The 17,083-nt window shown below is 37.8% G+C and overlaps 1 protein-coding gene across 9 annotated transcripts in view; it reads left to right on the top strand.

Moving 5' to 3' along the window:
• Nucleotides 1-17,083, top strand: part of l(1)G0196 (inositol hexakisphosphate and diphosphoinositol-pentakisphosphate kinase) — a 198,247-nt gene that overhangs the window by 108,342 nt on the left and 72,822 nt on the right. For 6 of the 9 annotated variants that reach the window (XM_083143226.1, XM_083143233.1, XM_083143228.1 and 3 more), the window contains 4 exons: nucleotides 66-254; nucleotides 2,076-2,161; nucleotides 4,157-4,306; nucleotides 13,090-13,378. In XM_083143226.1, coding sequence (XP_082999352.1) covers nucleotides 66-254; nucleotides 2,076-2,161; nucleotides 4,157-4,306; nucleotides 13,090-13,378 — 714 coding nt within the window. The remainder of the gene's footprint in view (nucleotides 1-65; nucleotides 255-2,075; nucleotides 2,162-4,156; nucleotides 4,307-13,089; nucleotides 13,379-17,083) is intronic. The other 3 variants (XM_083143232.1, XM_083143227.1, XM_083143231.1) reach the window with 3 other exon arrangements.

Raw genomic sequence — 17,083 nt, 5'->3', positions numbered from 1 at the left:
TGGCTTGCTAAAACTATAGACAAGAAAATAGTTGGATAATTGTACTCTTCTTTCCTTAATTCCAGATTCTTTGAAGTATTTGAAAAGTACGATGGTTTCAAAGATGGGCACGTCAAGTTGAAACGGCCGAAACAACTTCAAGAGATTCTGGACATAACTCGTTCATTACTCAATGAAATTCAGCATAGAGCTGCGGATCCAGAAATTGAGGAGAAACAAGGAAAGCTGGAGCAACTTAAGAGTGTTTTGGAAATGTAAGTGTTATTTTGATAATTTTCTCAGAGATAGTGGGTGAGTTGTAAGGGAGACCATTCTCAAGGTGTCTCGTCTCTTAAAGAGAGAACTACTTTTCCACTTTTCCTGTGGAAGAAAATCTTTTTGCATTCTGATTTATCATTAATATTCCCTCTTGGAAAACTGTGGGAAGATCAATTTGTTATTGCTTTAACCACATAGAAAATCAGTGCAAGCTACAGTATGACAGTACTCCATTACATATGCCTCCCCCCCTCCCCCTCCATGTAGGTCCTCCATGTTAGTATTTTCCCTGTGTTTAATTTGTTGTTTATAAGTTCACCTTTGAGAAGCATACATCCCCGTATTAAGAGAAGGGTGAAAATAACCTCAGTGCTGATGCACCCATTATTATTTTTAATATACCACAACAAATCCATCAGGTCTAATACCAGTGTGTGTGTGTGTGTGTGTGTGTGCGTGCACCAGTTGTAAGGTAGTTTTTTACTGTTGTTTGTGCATAATTAGTAGTAATAAATAGGTATGGACCAATACGAGATTTTAACTATGATAAAATTTCAATGTAAAATTTTCTCATCACATATAATGTTGCAAATATTTCATGACTCATGTCAGTTGTTCACATCCCTACTATATGTATAACCCCTGACAGAATAGTTCCAGGACTGATTTTTTAATTCTCACACTGTGATATTTAAGCATGCGAATTGGGTGTTAATTATCTACCTGATATGTCTTGTGAATATACATGTCCTTGCAAGTGGTTCAACGTAACCACCACCAGCTGGCAGGCACCATCTGAACATCTGTACCTAGAAAAACACTGTTCACCATGTTGGCTCATTTAGTTGGGGTTACACAAGTGACGTGATGGATGCGGATCTGGAGCAGAGAATGAGTTAACATTAAGCTCTGTGTTAACCTAGAGAAAACACCTACGGAAACATAGAACATGATACAGCAAGCCTATAGTGACCTAGCATTATCGAGAGGCCATGTATTGGAATGGCTCAAGAGGTTTCGGAAGGGCAGTGTTTCAGTAGACAAAAATCCAAGATCAGGCCATCCTTCAACAGCACATACTGCTGAAAATGTGGAGTGTGTGAGGAACTTCTGCGAGAAGACCATTGTGTTACAGTTCTTATGATATCAGATGTACTGAAATTGAATGGGGATGTGTGCTATCAAATTTTAATGCAAGACCCCATACTGACGGCCGAACAAAGCATCCCTGCTCTTTCATATCCTCCATATTTGCCCGATCTGTAGCTGTGTGTAAATGCTGCTGAAAGTGAAGTGACAATATTCCAGCAGTCCAAAAGATGAGGCTTTCTGCTTGCTTCTGAGACCTCCAAAGCTACCGGCTGTGTGTAGATAGTGGAGGACAGGACATAAATTTTGACAAGACCAAGGACTATTATTTTGTGAGTTGAATGTATATTTTTTTTTACATCAGTCTTGGAACTTTTCTGACAAAGGTTATACATAATCATTGAGCATCGAGCATTACTTTAAGCAAGATAACTTTATATTTTGTAATTTACTTTATCAAACCAAAATTCTATCTTTATATTCATAAAAAATGTAACGAAATGGCAAAATTATACACTCTGTTAAGTGGACTATCTACAGGAATATATAAGATCAGTTAAATTATCAGCGTGGTCTGATTAGACTACTAGTTAATAATAAGTAATGAATATTTTCCAAACAAGGCTAAAAATGTTTTGTCTTCATATATGTAAAATGTGTTTCAATAATATAGATGTTTTGATTGGGCATATAGTAATACAGTAATTACATTATTTTCCTTTCATTAGGTATGGCCATTTCTCTGGTATAAATCGCAAAGTTCAGTTGAAGTATCAGCCTAAGGGAAGACCTCGAGGTTCTAGCAGTGATGATGGTAAGAATTTTTGGCTCGAAATTTCAAGTATATTACAGTTAAGGAAGTGACGGTTGCTTTGTGTAAATTTGTTGTAACTTAGATACGAGGGGTAAATTCAATTCAAAGTACTGTTTATTATAATCTTCAGATTCAGTGGAAATATACCAGTGTAATGCCTTGAATAGTTATTGGCTTTTAAAAATGTGAAGTGATACATTGTTTACATCTCACTCGGCCACCATTACATGTTCACTCTTGACCTCTGGCTTGTTTCTGATTGGTATGCCTGGTTATGCTACGAAAAATGTTACGGAAATAGGACCGATTATATACTTGAGAAATGCCATGAAATATGCCATAGAATTTTTCACTTTACACGGTAGCATTTTGGTCATGGCATAAATGTTAAGGAAATTGCTTTCGTCTATAGTGCACCTAAGGCTTGGAAAAGAAGAGGTGAAGATATCTGGCAGTGTGGTTGAAGAAAGTGGAAGAATATAGGAACAGAAAAGGACAAATACAAAGAAGATTTCGTTGAAGTACGATATTCTCGTGTAAAGAGACTAATTAGGGAACAAGGTCATGCCTATGAAATATGAGAAATCTTTCTCTTTTACAAATGGAGCAGAGGCATGGTCAATGAAGGATGGGGTGAGAGAGGATAGAAAGATCAGAAGAGATGTAATAAGGAATGAGGAGATTTGATAGGCAATCAAGCTAAAGAAGTTACACGACAAAATAGACCAGTCCTAATTCGGGTGGTGCCAGGAAGACCTCCAGTGAGGGCACATTGTGCAAAAGAAGTGGGAAAAGGGTATCAAAGAAAAGACTGACAGCAAGTAGTGTAGAATTGAAACTATGGAATTATATTATTTTATGTCTCTTTTCTACCACTTTTGGCTAATAGCTACAGATGATCAGTGGATGATGACTTCTATGGCTGGAACCAGTGAAGGAGACAGTGACAACTCATATTGGCTATACTTAACCATAACCATGCCATTGACCAGTTATCAACCCTGGTGTGAAGTGCCGAGAAGTATTTAATTTGCAAACTAACTAAGATTTTACGGCTGGCTTGGTAGCTGAACACATTAAGTGGTTGACTTTTGATCTTGCCACTGGAGTTCCCAGATTCAAATCCTAGGCTGGGCATGGGTGTTCTTTGTAAGTGTGTCTTCATCAATTTAATCTAATCATCACTCATCTTCACAATCACAATTAGCCACAAGTAGCAGAAATGCAACTTAAAATAAGTACAAACCAGGATTTTATCCAAATAATTTCAATAACATACTATTGTCATTCTGATTAGGCCTATTACAAAGGTTCCAGGCCTGTAAAACATAGAAAACATTAACAGGAATAATGGTATTTAGATGTTTACGTAGCCTCATCTTTCTGGCAGAAATGTGTGTGCCTATCAGTTGCCTGATAAACAGGAGGCAGCAGTAAAAAGCAGGCTCACTGCATTACAAGTGGTGTCAGCCTGGCAACTGCACATGTGTTAAGAGATATGGTGAAAAGAAGAGGTTCAAGTTGTGATCTGTGATGGTGTCCGATGTCTGTGCAAATGGTGAGAAAATGATGGAAGATGTTTTCTGAATAATAAATTTTAGATGAATCTCAACCTGGTTGCCCCCAATGACTTCTCTTTCTCCAACCTTGAAAAGGAATTTGCAAGGTGTTTATTTTCAAACTTGTGCCAAAGTTCAGACTGCCTCAAGGAACACCTTATGACCCAAACTCCTGAAGTTCTTTAGAAGAGTTTGAAGAATGCCTGAATACTGAAGTGATCTATATCCAGAAGTTACCTTACCAATTGGCTCTACAGCTTGATGTATGTTTTGGCCTCCTTCACACACTGACAAGTAGTGGAGCAATGTTGCTATACTTTAATCCTTGCTTTTCATGTACTGATAAAGTAGTGGGAAAAACTGCAATGAAAACGTATTGAGTGGCCCTCGTGTATGAGTTAACACAACTCCTGATGTATTTTTTTGTGTTTTGCAGATATCCCAAAGGAACCATCCTTAGTCCTTATCCTGAAGTGGGGTGGTGAACTGACTCCTGCTGGAAGGATACAAGCCGAAGAACTGGGGCGTGTCTTCCGTTGCATGTATCCAGGGGGCCAAGGTAGAGAGATTAGTGGGATGATGACTGGTTGGTAATCAACTCCTTTTATGCTGGCTCACAAGGGCTTTGCACTGTCTTGTCATTTGTGCCATTAAAAGGGACTTGGTTCCTAACCCCAGTCTCCGCATGGCTTCTCCGTATCTAGTTGAAACTTTTCATGTATTCCTGATTACGAAACTTAGTACTAGAGGTAGAATTCATATCCTACACCAGTTATAAATTGTTGATATTCAAGAGCTAGTGCATTGTTCTTAGCAATTAGATCATTGTCTCTTGTACTGTAAATATGCAACTTTAGAACATATAGAAGATAGCATGATATTTTTTAGATGTTGAACCTGTGTATTCTATTTTGTGCAGTTAAGGTGGAGAATTGTTCTCCTAGCACTAATGCTTCTTTTAGCCAAGGCTTAGTAGAGTGATGAATTTTAACCAAACTTGTCTTTTTGAGTGACAGCTTTACAGTTTTTGGCATTTCCAAAGAAGGTACTTTAGGATTTAAGGGCAAGATTATATGTTAACTGTGCTTGGAATAAAGTAGCACAAGTAAACCAGAAAAACGATCAATCTGGGGAAGTAATAATAATAAATAAAGCATGCTTCTAGTGACTAAATCTGGCGCCTTCCAATGCCATAGTGGTAACGTTGTTGTCTTGTAATAAAAGGGTCTTGGGTTTGATACCCGGTAGAGGCACAAGTAGTTCGGATCCCACTTAAAACTGTAGGTCCAGTCCCAATTAGCCTTCTTGTGCATAATGTTGTTTTGAAACCGAAACTCAAACTCGTAGTGATTGAAAAATCTCTTTAATACCTGACGTTTTGACACACTTCACATTTGTCTTTGTGAATAGCTACAAAAACGTCTAGTATTATTAGATTTAGCTACTACAAGTATGTTTTCTGTATTGTTTCTACTATGTGACTACACAAATAATATGCAAAAGTTTAAGAAGTTAGGATTTGAACACGAGAAACGTAAATGAACGCAATCTTTTCCACCAGTGCCAACAGCTAAAAAAAATTGGATACATCAACATCTACAACAGTAGGAAATAAAGATGAGGAACACAGCAGTCATGTGACTCCATTTTCTTTATTGGTATTCAGTAAATGAAATCACTTTTATTTGTTTAGAGAAAATTGCATTTTAACTATCTCTGTCTTAATACAGGACTACTTTGAACCAATACCAATGGTTCATAAGTATAGCTGTTATGAAAGTTAGGCTATACGTATTCCATTGTAACCATATTACCTTAATTTACCAGTTGTTTTGCTTAAAACTAACCACAAGTTCAGATAAGAAGTAATCAGAATATTACTATTGCTGACTGTAATCACAAAATCCACTTTTACCATATGAGTTTGCTGCAAAATCAGTGAAATGTGTCCATTTTTGCATAATTCTCAAGGTATGGATGAAAAGTTATGCCACCTACTTTGTAACTCATCAATAGATGGCAGCACTGACATTTTACAATCACTAACTTATTGCTTGGTATTTCAGTGTGGGAGGTGTAGGTGTACATTTTGAAATAAGGACATGTGCTTATGTATTTACTTTGCTTCACATTGTGCATATCCACTTTTCATGGTTCACACCGTATTGTATTTATTTTCCAAATGGTACACACTTCAATCATCAATGGCACAGTGCCTCCAATAGTAAGATATTGAACAACAATAATGTTCAAACCATGTCAACAAAATGTTACTACTAGGCTACATTTGAAGAACTATAACCACTCACCATCTTTGTAGAATTGCTCCTCACACATGAATAGAGATGTCAGGGGAAAAGTTAGTAATGCATCAGTGCTGCCATCTATTGCCATAAAGTTGGAGACCGTTATCCCTTGTATATTCAAAGTAATACAGAGCGTTTGAAAAGTCCCCACACTCCTGCTTTTAAAACTAGCTCCTAAGGCATTCATCTGGATGACTTGGCAAGCCTGCCAGTAGGGATTGGTATGACCTTAAAGAACGAGTTTATGTTATGTTTAGAGCAGTGCCTCTGTTACAGTCCTCGGGATGAGATGTACAATCACAGTTTGTCAACAATGCCTTTTACGCATGCACAGCAAATCGCTTTGTTGGAAGCATGTTTTGAGTTTGTATGGGAGATATCTGGAGAAATGAAGAAGTCTATTTCCCGATGATCCGGCACCAGGTAAACATGCAGTGTATGATCGTTTCGAATTTAGTTCCAATAATCTTTTTGTGTATTTCAATGTGCGGAAAATGGTTTGCCATCTTGTCAGTGCGTTATTGACCTCGGAGATTGCAGTATTACTTACATTTAGTTGACATACTTTTTTTGTGCATTTCAAAATATAGTTAACAAATTTATGTATTCATTATGTTGACCAAGTTCTACAGTGTCTTTCTCTGTCAAGTCTTCTGTGAAGCTGCAGCTAACACTCCAGTTGGTGGGAGGTGTGTGCCAGCATTTAGACCCACAGTTTTACGCTGACCTTGGCACTGGACGCGTCAGTGGTTCTGTACCCAGATAGCTGGTGTCCAGTTTGCACATGTTTGTGAAGTGTTAAGATGTTAACAAGTGTTTTAGATTGTTTTGTTTTATTTTACATATTACAGGTGCTTTTCTGCAGTGGCCACGCTATACGTCCAATTTTAAGCAACGTATTTTTATGTACGAACCTTACGTCATTACGAATTCTTGTAGGGAAGTTAAAATACATTTTGCAGCAGAATTCCCAGATGTTCCTGTTTCACACAGAGACAGTGTTCGGATACTTTTGAACAAATTTAGGTAATCAGGGTCTGTTCTGATAAGAAGCGAAGGGTAAAATGTCGTGTGCTTACTGGGGAGAAACTAGACGACATTGAAGCACGATTGGTACACAGTTTTAGAAAATCCCTCTGGTGCCTTGCAAAAGAAACAACCATTTAGCATGATGTCTGCATGACGAGCTACCAAACTTTTATACCTGAAGCCATACATTAGAGGAATTGGAAGAAAACATCAGGAGAGAATTTGAAGTAATTTCGGAAGAGGACCTGCGTGTGTGGCTGAATTTCTAAAAATATGCTGTAAATGTGTTATTGCAGGAGGACATACTTTCCAACACCTCTTGTAACAAGGCACATGCTCATTTTAATTGTAACAGTCTGGGTAATTGTACGAGCTTATTTCATTACATAGTTAGCGGTTCCATTTATGCGGATGTAGCATCCAGTTTGCCGGCAGATGTGCTCTCGCTGCCGGGTGTAATAGCCGCCACTCCACAGAAGACTTGACCATAAAAGGCACTGTATAAATTATAAGCATAAAATTCTCAAACTTTGAGTGCAGGGACTTTTCTAATGCTCTGAACTTTCCAAAAGAGATACCACTGATATTGACCAATACATCATGATCTGTTCAGTTCTAATTCTATCAGATTTAAAACTTTTACCTTTTACCAAGCTGATCGACACCCCTCGACAGATGAGGGAATAACATGAGAGGATACAATCACCACCAGAAATATTTTTTGTTCCAACAGCTGCACTGTCATTAACAGGAAAGGAGTCTGGTGAAAGGAAGTCATTGTAGCAAGTCCATAAGTGATAATAGGAACATTAGATATTATCTAAAATAGTCACCCTTAGTGTTGAGAGGATATTTTAATGCTTTGTTAATATTTTTCACCCATTTTTTCCCTTCCTTTCTGCCAAGGATCGTCATCATTCACTATTTACATTCTCTAGAAAACAGGACACTCCATCATACTTTTTTCTTCCCCCAATCCTGTTTCCACATTCCAATTTTGCTGTCTTCTTTGCACCCTTCTCTACACCCTCTCTACGATGACTTGTTGGTCTTCCCTTAGACATTTTCTCACACCTTGCTCACAGTGGAAGCTTGGCCTCATCCTATTCATATGACCAGACTACCTCAACTGTGCTGGTCTCTCCCTCTTGGTTTTTATGCTATACTCTAAGAATTTCATCTCCACTAATTGCAGTTTGTTTCTTCCTCCTTGATTGCCAACCCTCTGCTCCATTTCATAATTGCATTTCCTTTTTTCCATATCCAAACAAAAGTACTGACGTCCATGGCATAGTGGTTACCACAGTGTGCTTCAATACCAGGGATCCCAGGTTTGAATCCTGACATTGACACGAGTGTTCTTTGCGAGTCTTCCTTTATCAACTTCATCATATTATCACTTATCCTCATCTTTGCAATGAGCCAAAAGTGAAGTAAAGTAAGCGAAATCAATCAATCAAACCAACAAAAGTGAAAAATATGAGAACTAACAGTATTAATAAGAATATACTTGTAGTGGCTAATCCTTTTTCACTTGATGCTTTGACTATCACTATATTTCACTGATCTTGATAAATATAAATAGCACCAAATATTGACCAAACAAATATTTTCTTCCAAGTGCAGTTTTTAGTAATGATAGTTCTGCTCTGGCAGGCTGTATAGACAATCTGCAAATGTGTATGAAATTCACAATATCTCCTTGGCACTGACGTCATCTATTCTGGCTAGAATACCAGCAGGTAATGTGTATTTATCTATTCCATTTCGCACATATGAACTGGCTACGTTGACTTCCTCACTTTGCCACACTTGTTCCTTTTATTTTCTACGTTAAACACGAAATATATGAACTTCAATTTCATCTCTATTCATATATGCAGGTTGAATCTGTAACTTCGTAACAAGCTAATGTTATAAAATTAGAAAGCTTTTATGGTGTGACAGCATGAAAAGCATGTGATGTAAGTTGTCTAGGATGTACTGAAAAATACACTGAAAAACAACCATGCATCGTGCATTGCCTCTTGATTCTTACCACTACTTGACTTGTCCACCAAAAATTAACATAAATTCTTGAAATTTAGGGTTTGTAATTAGAGTTCAGCCGATGCAAATGGCAATATATATATCTAATTAATCTGGAAATTATGCAAAAAATGAAGTTTCTTTTCACACCAGTTTTGTGTGCTATTTTAATATTCACATGTAAATCTTGAATATTTTAAAGCAAAGTTCTGGTTAATGGATCCATATAATTGTAGTGGAATTAATCAATAATTTGAACTTTCAACCATCATTTGAAAGTGTTATCGGCTTAACCCTAGTTGTACCATCTCATTGTGTATGTTTTCATAGTGTGATGTTGAACTTGTGCATGTCGTTCTGTGCTTCTGTAATAATATCCTGATATGAAAAGTTACAGGCTCGCATAATTATTTAATATAGTGATTAGGTTAGAAGTTTTATGAAATAATTTTTCTCTTCGTCATTTGGATTGCAGTTTGAGAAGTGTTAATCTTATTTTTTTTTATTCATGAATGTGCAGCATTTGATTAACTCATTATTCTTATAAGCAACCCCATCCTCCAAGTAAATATTGCTTTTCTGGTTAATACATCAACATTTCTGCACTTAACTGTGTTTGTACTTTGTAAATTAAAGTATACTTCTAATATACTTGAATTATAAATTTTCTTACTAACTTTTGCATCTCGGACTAATTATTTTGTTTTTTCTGTTTGTGTAGTTTTTGTTATTAACAACGTCCTAATTTGATTCTTACCATGTTGCAACACTTTACCAAATCATCTATCAAGATTAACTACATGGATTTTCTCTGCCTCTGTTAGATTTTTTATTTATTTTTTCTGTAGATAAACATAATATCCCAATTCGTGTTGCTGGCTCTTCAATGTATCAAAACTAAACTTTTTCCAACTTTTTTTTTTTACCTTGTCTTAATTGTGAAACTTGCAATGAAATGCTTCGTGGAGACTAACATATATAACTTGTAAGACCATTTGGCAGGTTTTGTTATTGTGATCAGATTATATTATTTATGAACTATTTTTACGTCATCTGACAGATCTAGCGGTTGAACACTTGTTAATGTGACAACATTCTCCCCCCCTTGTGTGGCCTTGGTACCCATCCAACTTCCTATGAAGTGGGTATCTGGAAGGGAATGTTGATCATGTCATTTTCAATTACAGTAGGTGTTAATAAATAATTTTCAGAGCGTCAGCACCACGCCCTGCAATATGCTTTTAAAGTACTTGAGAGGAGGGGTCAATGAACATAATTTCTCTCTCTGCCTTTGACTTATTTTTTTTTAATAATTTTTTCAGTTTGTTTTTATTCCATATTTGGAGGACTTTTTAAAAACTTTAATCACAAAACTATTATTTTTATTATTTTTTTGGGGGGAGCAGTGGAAGGGATTGATTTTTTCCCATCTATTTTTAAAGTTGTTAACTTTGTTTGTGTTACAACCACTTACCAGTAATTCAAGTATAAATTGGGACCAGGAAGTATACTTTGTAGACCAGTGATTCTCAAGTAGTTATTTGACTGAATATGGAATGTATTTTTTTTCTCCCAGTACTGAAATTCCTATACACAGAAACCTGAAGACAAATCTAACAGCAATGGTGAAATGCACAATATATAAGTCATTGTCTGTACAGTGCATCAGACAGCAGTAGTCATAGGAAATTTAATAATATTAAATATCAGAAATGCACTTTGTAGCTCTCATTTTAGAAAAATTATGTCAGACGTTGCAATTACGAGGGGCGATCAGGTTGCTCTGACCCTAACATAGAAAGAGCGGCAATAGGGTTTCAATTTTATTTTTATTTTTCAACATACTCCCCTGCAACTCCAATGCACTTCTCCCATCGGTGCTCCAACGCGTGGATACCTTGCAAAAAAAAAATCTTCCGACTGGTCCTCCAACCATGAGTCCACAGCCCTTATCACCTCAGAATCATCAGAAAATTTTTGCCCACGAATGTCATTCTTCAAATGTTTGAACAAATGGAAATCACTGGGGGCCAAATCTGGGGAATAGGGTGGGTGGGGCAGCAATTCGAACGATGCATCTGCGATAGCGGCCCTCGCAATGCGTGAGGTGTGGACAGGTGCATTGTCCTGGTGAAGGAGCACACCACGGGTCAACATCCCACGCCTCTTTTTCTTGATGGAATCACGTAATTCCTTGATTAGGTCACTGTAGTATGTGCCAGTGATGGTTTGGCCTCTTTGTAGATAGTCCACAAGAAGGACACCCTTGCAGTCCCAGAAAATTGAGGCCATCACCTTCTTGGCTGACGTTTGCACCTTGAACTTCTTCGTTGGTGGAGAATGTGGGTGTTTCCACTCCATGCTTTGTGATTTTGTTTCTGGGTCGAAGTGATGGACCCATGTTTCATCCATAGTTACAAATCGGGCAAGGAAATCGTCTATATCAGCACGAAACTTGTCAAGAAGTTCTTGACTGATGAGCACTCGGGTGCGCTTCTGATCTGGGGTGAGGTTTCGAGGGACCCATCTTGCAGCAATTTTTTTCATTTGCAATTCCTGGGTAATTATGTTTTGCACAGTGCCATATGACAGGCCACACATATCAGCAACATGACGGATAGTGACTCGACGATCCTTCAGCACGATATCGTGGACTTTGTTAATGTTTTCGGTCGTCATGACAGTTTTTGGTGCTCCACCTGCATGTTCATCCTCACACGACTCTCTCCCACAATTAAATTCACGACACCATCTCTTCACCATATTGTATGAAGGAGCACTGTCCCCTAATGTATCCACCAAGTCCTCATGAATTTTGGATACCGTCCACTTCTTCTTCACAAAATATTTAATCACAGCTCTCACCTCAGTTTTCTCCATTCTGGCACATTGACACAACTTCACTCAGTTAAACCCCTGTAAAAAGAAAACTGTACGTTACTTAGACTTGCAATTCAGATTGAAAGCATATAAAGGATCACTAAACAATAACAAAATAAAAATTCAATCGTGACATCATTCCTTCTATGTTAGGGTCGGAGCAACCTGATCGCCCCTCGTATCATGTAAATTTTTCATGTGGCTATGATTCATGTTAACAACAAGAAGCTACAGGTTTGATTCCATGTCTAAAAGAGTGTTTTGATATTTCATTATGTGAACATTGTGCATGAGATCTTAAGAAAAACACTTGAAGTGAAGATGCGTGAAAAAGAATATACAAATCCAGTGTTGCTAATACCGAAGCAGACAACTATTTCCCTCCACACAAAACAAAATATTTTTTGCTCTCTCTTTTTCTTGAACTCATGATTGTGATCTTGAGCATCGCAGCTCCCAAACTTGGGAGGTATCTTTCACAAATAAATATACAAATGCAAAAATATGCAAATAAATTTGAAGAAGAAAATACAATAGGACCTGAATTTTACATATTCTACATTATGCATTCAATCTTTATGGTCCCAACATAGCAAGATGTTATAAAATTGTCCTCAGTTTTACATTTTCGTGCATGTAAAGGTTTCCAGCTTGTTCCCCTGAAAACGTAAAATTGAGGTTTCTCTGTAGTAGCATTTGAAAGGAAAATGTAAAAATTAATGGGAAAAATATATTCTATGGCAAAATTTGTGTAATACCAGAAATTTGTGAACATATTTTTCACTTTATATGGTTACACAAGTTATACCTACATAAAGCAAAAAAAAAAAGCACAATATTAACTTTACAAAATTTGCACACATTAATTTCTCAGGTCCCTATATATAACCAATTTACTATATATTTTTTTTTTTTTTGCATGAGCATGTTTAAATTAGCTCGATGCCATGCATTCATACTTCCATGAACTGCAGGTTTTTAACCAGTACAAACTAATTTCTGAAAAGTGTTTACGTCTCCCTACTTGAGAATCACTGGGTTGACTCTTGAAGTGTGGAAATGATGTGTATTGCATGAACAGTAATTGTTACACTTATACCTCCCCGGTGTTCTGACACTTACTCAGCTGCACCCAACAAAGTGGAGGGAGGCTCATGCTACCCGGAATGCCACGTTTCAGGCGAATACGCAGGCACCCAGGGTCTGGGGCTACTCCGGCTCCACTCGACATACCGACACGATCTCAAGATCTATGCGTCAGACGAGGGACGTGTGCAGATGACGGCTGCAGCCTTCGCCAAGGGTCTTCTAGCTCTGGAGGGAGAGTTAACCCCTATCCTGGTTCAGATGGTGAAGAGTGCCAACACAAATGGTCTCCTGGACAATGACTGTGATTCAAGCAAATATCAGAACATGTAAGTTGCATATTTTGTAAGACTGAACCAGTACTGATTAAATACTGACATAAATAATTTCAACTGTTCCATTCATGGTTGGTTCATTCGCTTTAATGAATGTAAGCAAGCAACTGTAGACATTTACTTAATATAACAAAATAGCAAAGTTTTAAAATAAGTTACAGCCTGTTTGTAGAAATATTGGGTGCGTAAAATTATCTACAATTTTACTGATAAACCAGTTCACTGATAAAGTTCTGCCAGGAGAGATAAAACTAGCTGGAAAGATATATTCCAAACGTGAGTGGGGAAGCAGGTAAAGCACCTGCCAAACTACCCTGTGATATTTAGCTTGTTTTGTTTATTATCGCTCGCTGTGTTGTGTGTGTGTGTGATTTATGACTGCTCTTACAATTCGTAACAAATAATTTCTAAGTGGATCAAATAAAACGGTGGCATTCTACAAAAAGAGCAAGTCAGATTGCTGCGATATCATCATCTCTAACAAAAAAGATTTGTCGTGAAGCAGTTATTATTAGTGAATGCTATCCTCATTAATGTTGTATAATATTTGCTAAGGATATAATTTTGAATTGAGTGCTGTAAAATGAAGTTCCTGTTTTACAAACAAGTTAATCTACTAATGTGACGTGATGAATACTTTTCAGACATGTTTCATTTGCTGACATAGTATGTGGATGGTTTTTATTACATTCTGACCTTTCCATAATTTATAAACATCTCTCTACGCATTTTGCTGGGTGATGTGACTATGTTTGAAACTACATTGGTGTCTCGACAGCTGACGATTTTCACGGAACCCCTTCCTTCCCAAAATGCCCTTTCTGCCATCACCCCTATTTTGACACTGAACAAGTCCAGTTGGCACATGCATACTTCTGTCCATGGTTTTGGCTAAGCCAGCCTGACAGTATGCTTCTATCAGCTCGTACCAATAGAGTGCTGATTTATATGTCCTATCCCCAACATAAATATAAGGTGCCATCAAATGAAAAGGTCCAACGGAAAATATCCCGAAATACGTATTACCTGCGAGAGTGCTTTTGGATGTTGTGTATACCCATAGGTGTATGTGACATGTCAGTGGCAGGGGATCAGCGCATGCACAATGTTGACTCGGGTGGCATTGGGTCATTGGCCAATCACCTCTCTTTCTCCCCTCCAGGTGAAACGTGGTGTTGTGTGATGGAACAATGGAGGTGCTGCTCACAGACGTGACCATGGAATAACAGTGTGATGTGATACGCTTTTTGCATGCTGAAGGTATGCATCCTGCTGACATTTAGCGGAGAATGCAGGCTGTATACGGTGACAAACGTGACAGTATGCAGTTGAAACACCCAGGGTCACCCAAACCGAAGAAATGTCTGGCAACGACATCAGCCAGCAGGATCATAGTGACCGTATTCTTCGATGACCGTGGTCCCCTGCTAGTGGAGTTCCTTCCAAAAGGACACACCATTAATGCCAACACATACTGCGAAACACTGTGTCATCTGTGGACAGCAATAAAGCGTAAGCGACCTGGCAAGCTCAGCACAGGCATCATTTTACTGCACGATAATGCTCGTCCCCATGTCGCCAATAAAATGCAGGACCTGTTGGAATTCCTTCGGTGGGAAGTGCTCGTCCATCCTTCTTACAGTCCTGACTTGGAGTCCATGTGATTTCCACATTTTTGACCCATGAAGAAACACCTCAGAGGACGCTGCTGTGCGTCGGACGCAGATCTGCTGCCAGCAGTGACAGAATTGTTTGCCTCACAACCCAAGACATTCATCAGTTGGTATCCAAGTGAGATAAATGCCTTACCTCATGTGGTGAATTTGTGTAGTCAATGTCAGTAATAAACTCTGTACATGGAAATGGACCTTTTCATTTGATGGCACCTTATACTTATAAATACGGAGAAACTAGTACTCACTTTATCCGCGAAACTGTTTTTTTCTCTAATGCCAAAATAACTTATAAACTAAACAAACACAAACGGTACTTCCTCTCCCCCCTTGATAACCCAGTTGTATGTGATTACGAGTTCGAGTTCAAGGCACATTACATCAGCAGGTCCTTCAGACCTGTCAATTAAGGAATCCAACAACACGTAATATGCAAAAAAGAACCAACCCACTACTGTTAAACACATCAAATACAAGAACCATAAAATACAAAAGGTACAAGTCAAGCACACTGCCCACACACTCGTAGACATCAAAATCAAGGAAACACATGCCATAATGCACTTCTCACATGAGCTAGACATAGTTAGCGGACAGGCACACCACACTTGGATTCCCCTACTACAACAGTTAGGGCCGGGCCGGACCCTGTAGCGGAATGGTTAGCACATCGTGCTGCGATGCCAAGGGTCTCGGGTTCGAATCCCACTCAGCTTGGTTGTTTGTGAATGTCCATTCATCAATTTCATCACGCATTCCTTTTTTTTTTACAAATTAGCCAAGAGGCACAAAATGCAAAGTAAAATAAATTAATCAAGTTAGCACTGAGGAATAGCAGACGTACAGTAAACAACAGCGCACCTTGCGACAGCCGGAGAACTTTGAACAATAGAAGCCCGTCAAGCAAATTTCGTTTTTGTCAAAAACACGAAATATGAAATAACAGGCTATGATGTTCATTTTTCATGTTTCTGAAAGGTGTGAGGTGCATTTTCCTACCCTGTTTTGTTACGAAATAATGCGAAATATACTCTTTAACACGAAATTTACTGTTTATATACTGACGTGACACACTCTGAATTCTGAAGTATCCTGTGAGTTATGCAATTCATGGAAAATTGATTAATTCTGCTGTAAATACGCATATTTGAGAAGCAAAAATGGACCCCTTTACACAGGAATAAACTTAATACTCTTGTAACTACTTAAATGTGCTATTAGAAGGGTTAATTTTACTTCGTGTAATAAGGGCAGTTTTTAAATCAAATTTAGGATTATATTCACAATTTAAAAACCAAAATGTCATTTTATATAGCACTTTTGATGTGATTATTCATCGTGCTATAACACCGAAATGTTATATTATTTACCGCTCTTGAACCCGAAATCAACATAGACGAAGAAACCAGTTTTGCTGATAAAGTGGGTACTAGTTTCTCTGTATTTATCTACTACCACGTCCCTCTTCTCCCAATTATGAACAAATACTTATACTACTTATCATAAATCATGGAGTGCAAGGGGTGACTCTTTCTGAAGACAGCCAGATGTCTCTTCCACGTAACTCTGGACTGTGTTTTGCAGACTAACAAGGCTCGGCCATATGGACTCACAGCCAATATAATTCTCAGTGGAGCTTTCCCTCTTTATGTATGTATGCGATTGTCCTTTCATCAATTTCATTTTATCGCCTTCCATCCTCATCTTTGTGATTAGTCTGCCAAAAATGGCAGAAAAGCGAAGTAAAATAAAACAATCAATTGCCATAAATCATGTGTAAACTATGTTATGATTATCAAAGAAGTATTCTGTTGCAACATGCCACATTAATCTACGAAGGTTTTCTTTAAAATGTTTGTACATTCGCATGAAATACTAGGAAACTATTGAATTAACTGCCATTTTATCACAAAGTTTACTTTTGCCACAAAATAATTGTATAGAATATGAGAAAATTGCAGATTGCATAATTCCCAGGATATTTGAAATGTAATAAAGCATACCTTGTGAAATACTCATGCTCCAG

This window comes from Lepisma saccharinum, chromosome 21 (genome assembly GCF_977018435.1).
Source record: "Lepisma saccharinum chromosome 21, izLepSacc3.1, whole genome shotgun sequence".
Taxonomy (NCBI): domain Eukaryota; kingdom Metazoa; phylum Arthropoda; class Insecta; order Zygentoma; family Lepismatidae; genus Lepisma; species Lepisma saccharinum.
This window is presented reverse-complemented; position numbering and strand designations above follow the sequence as displayed.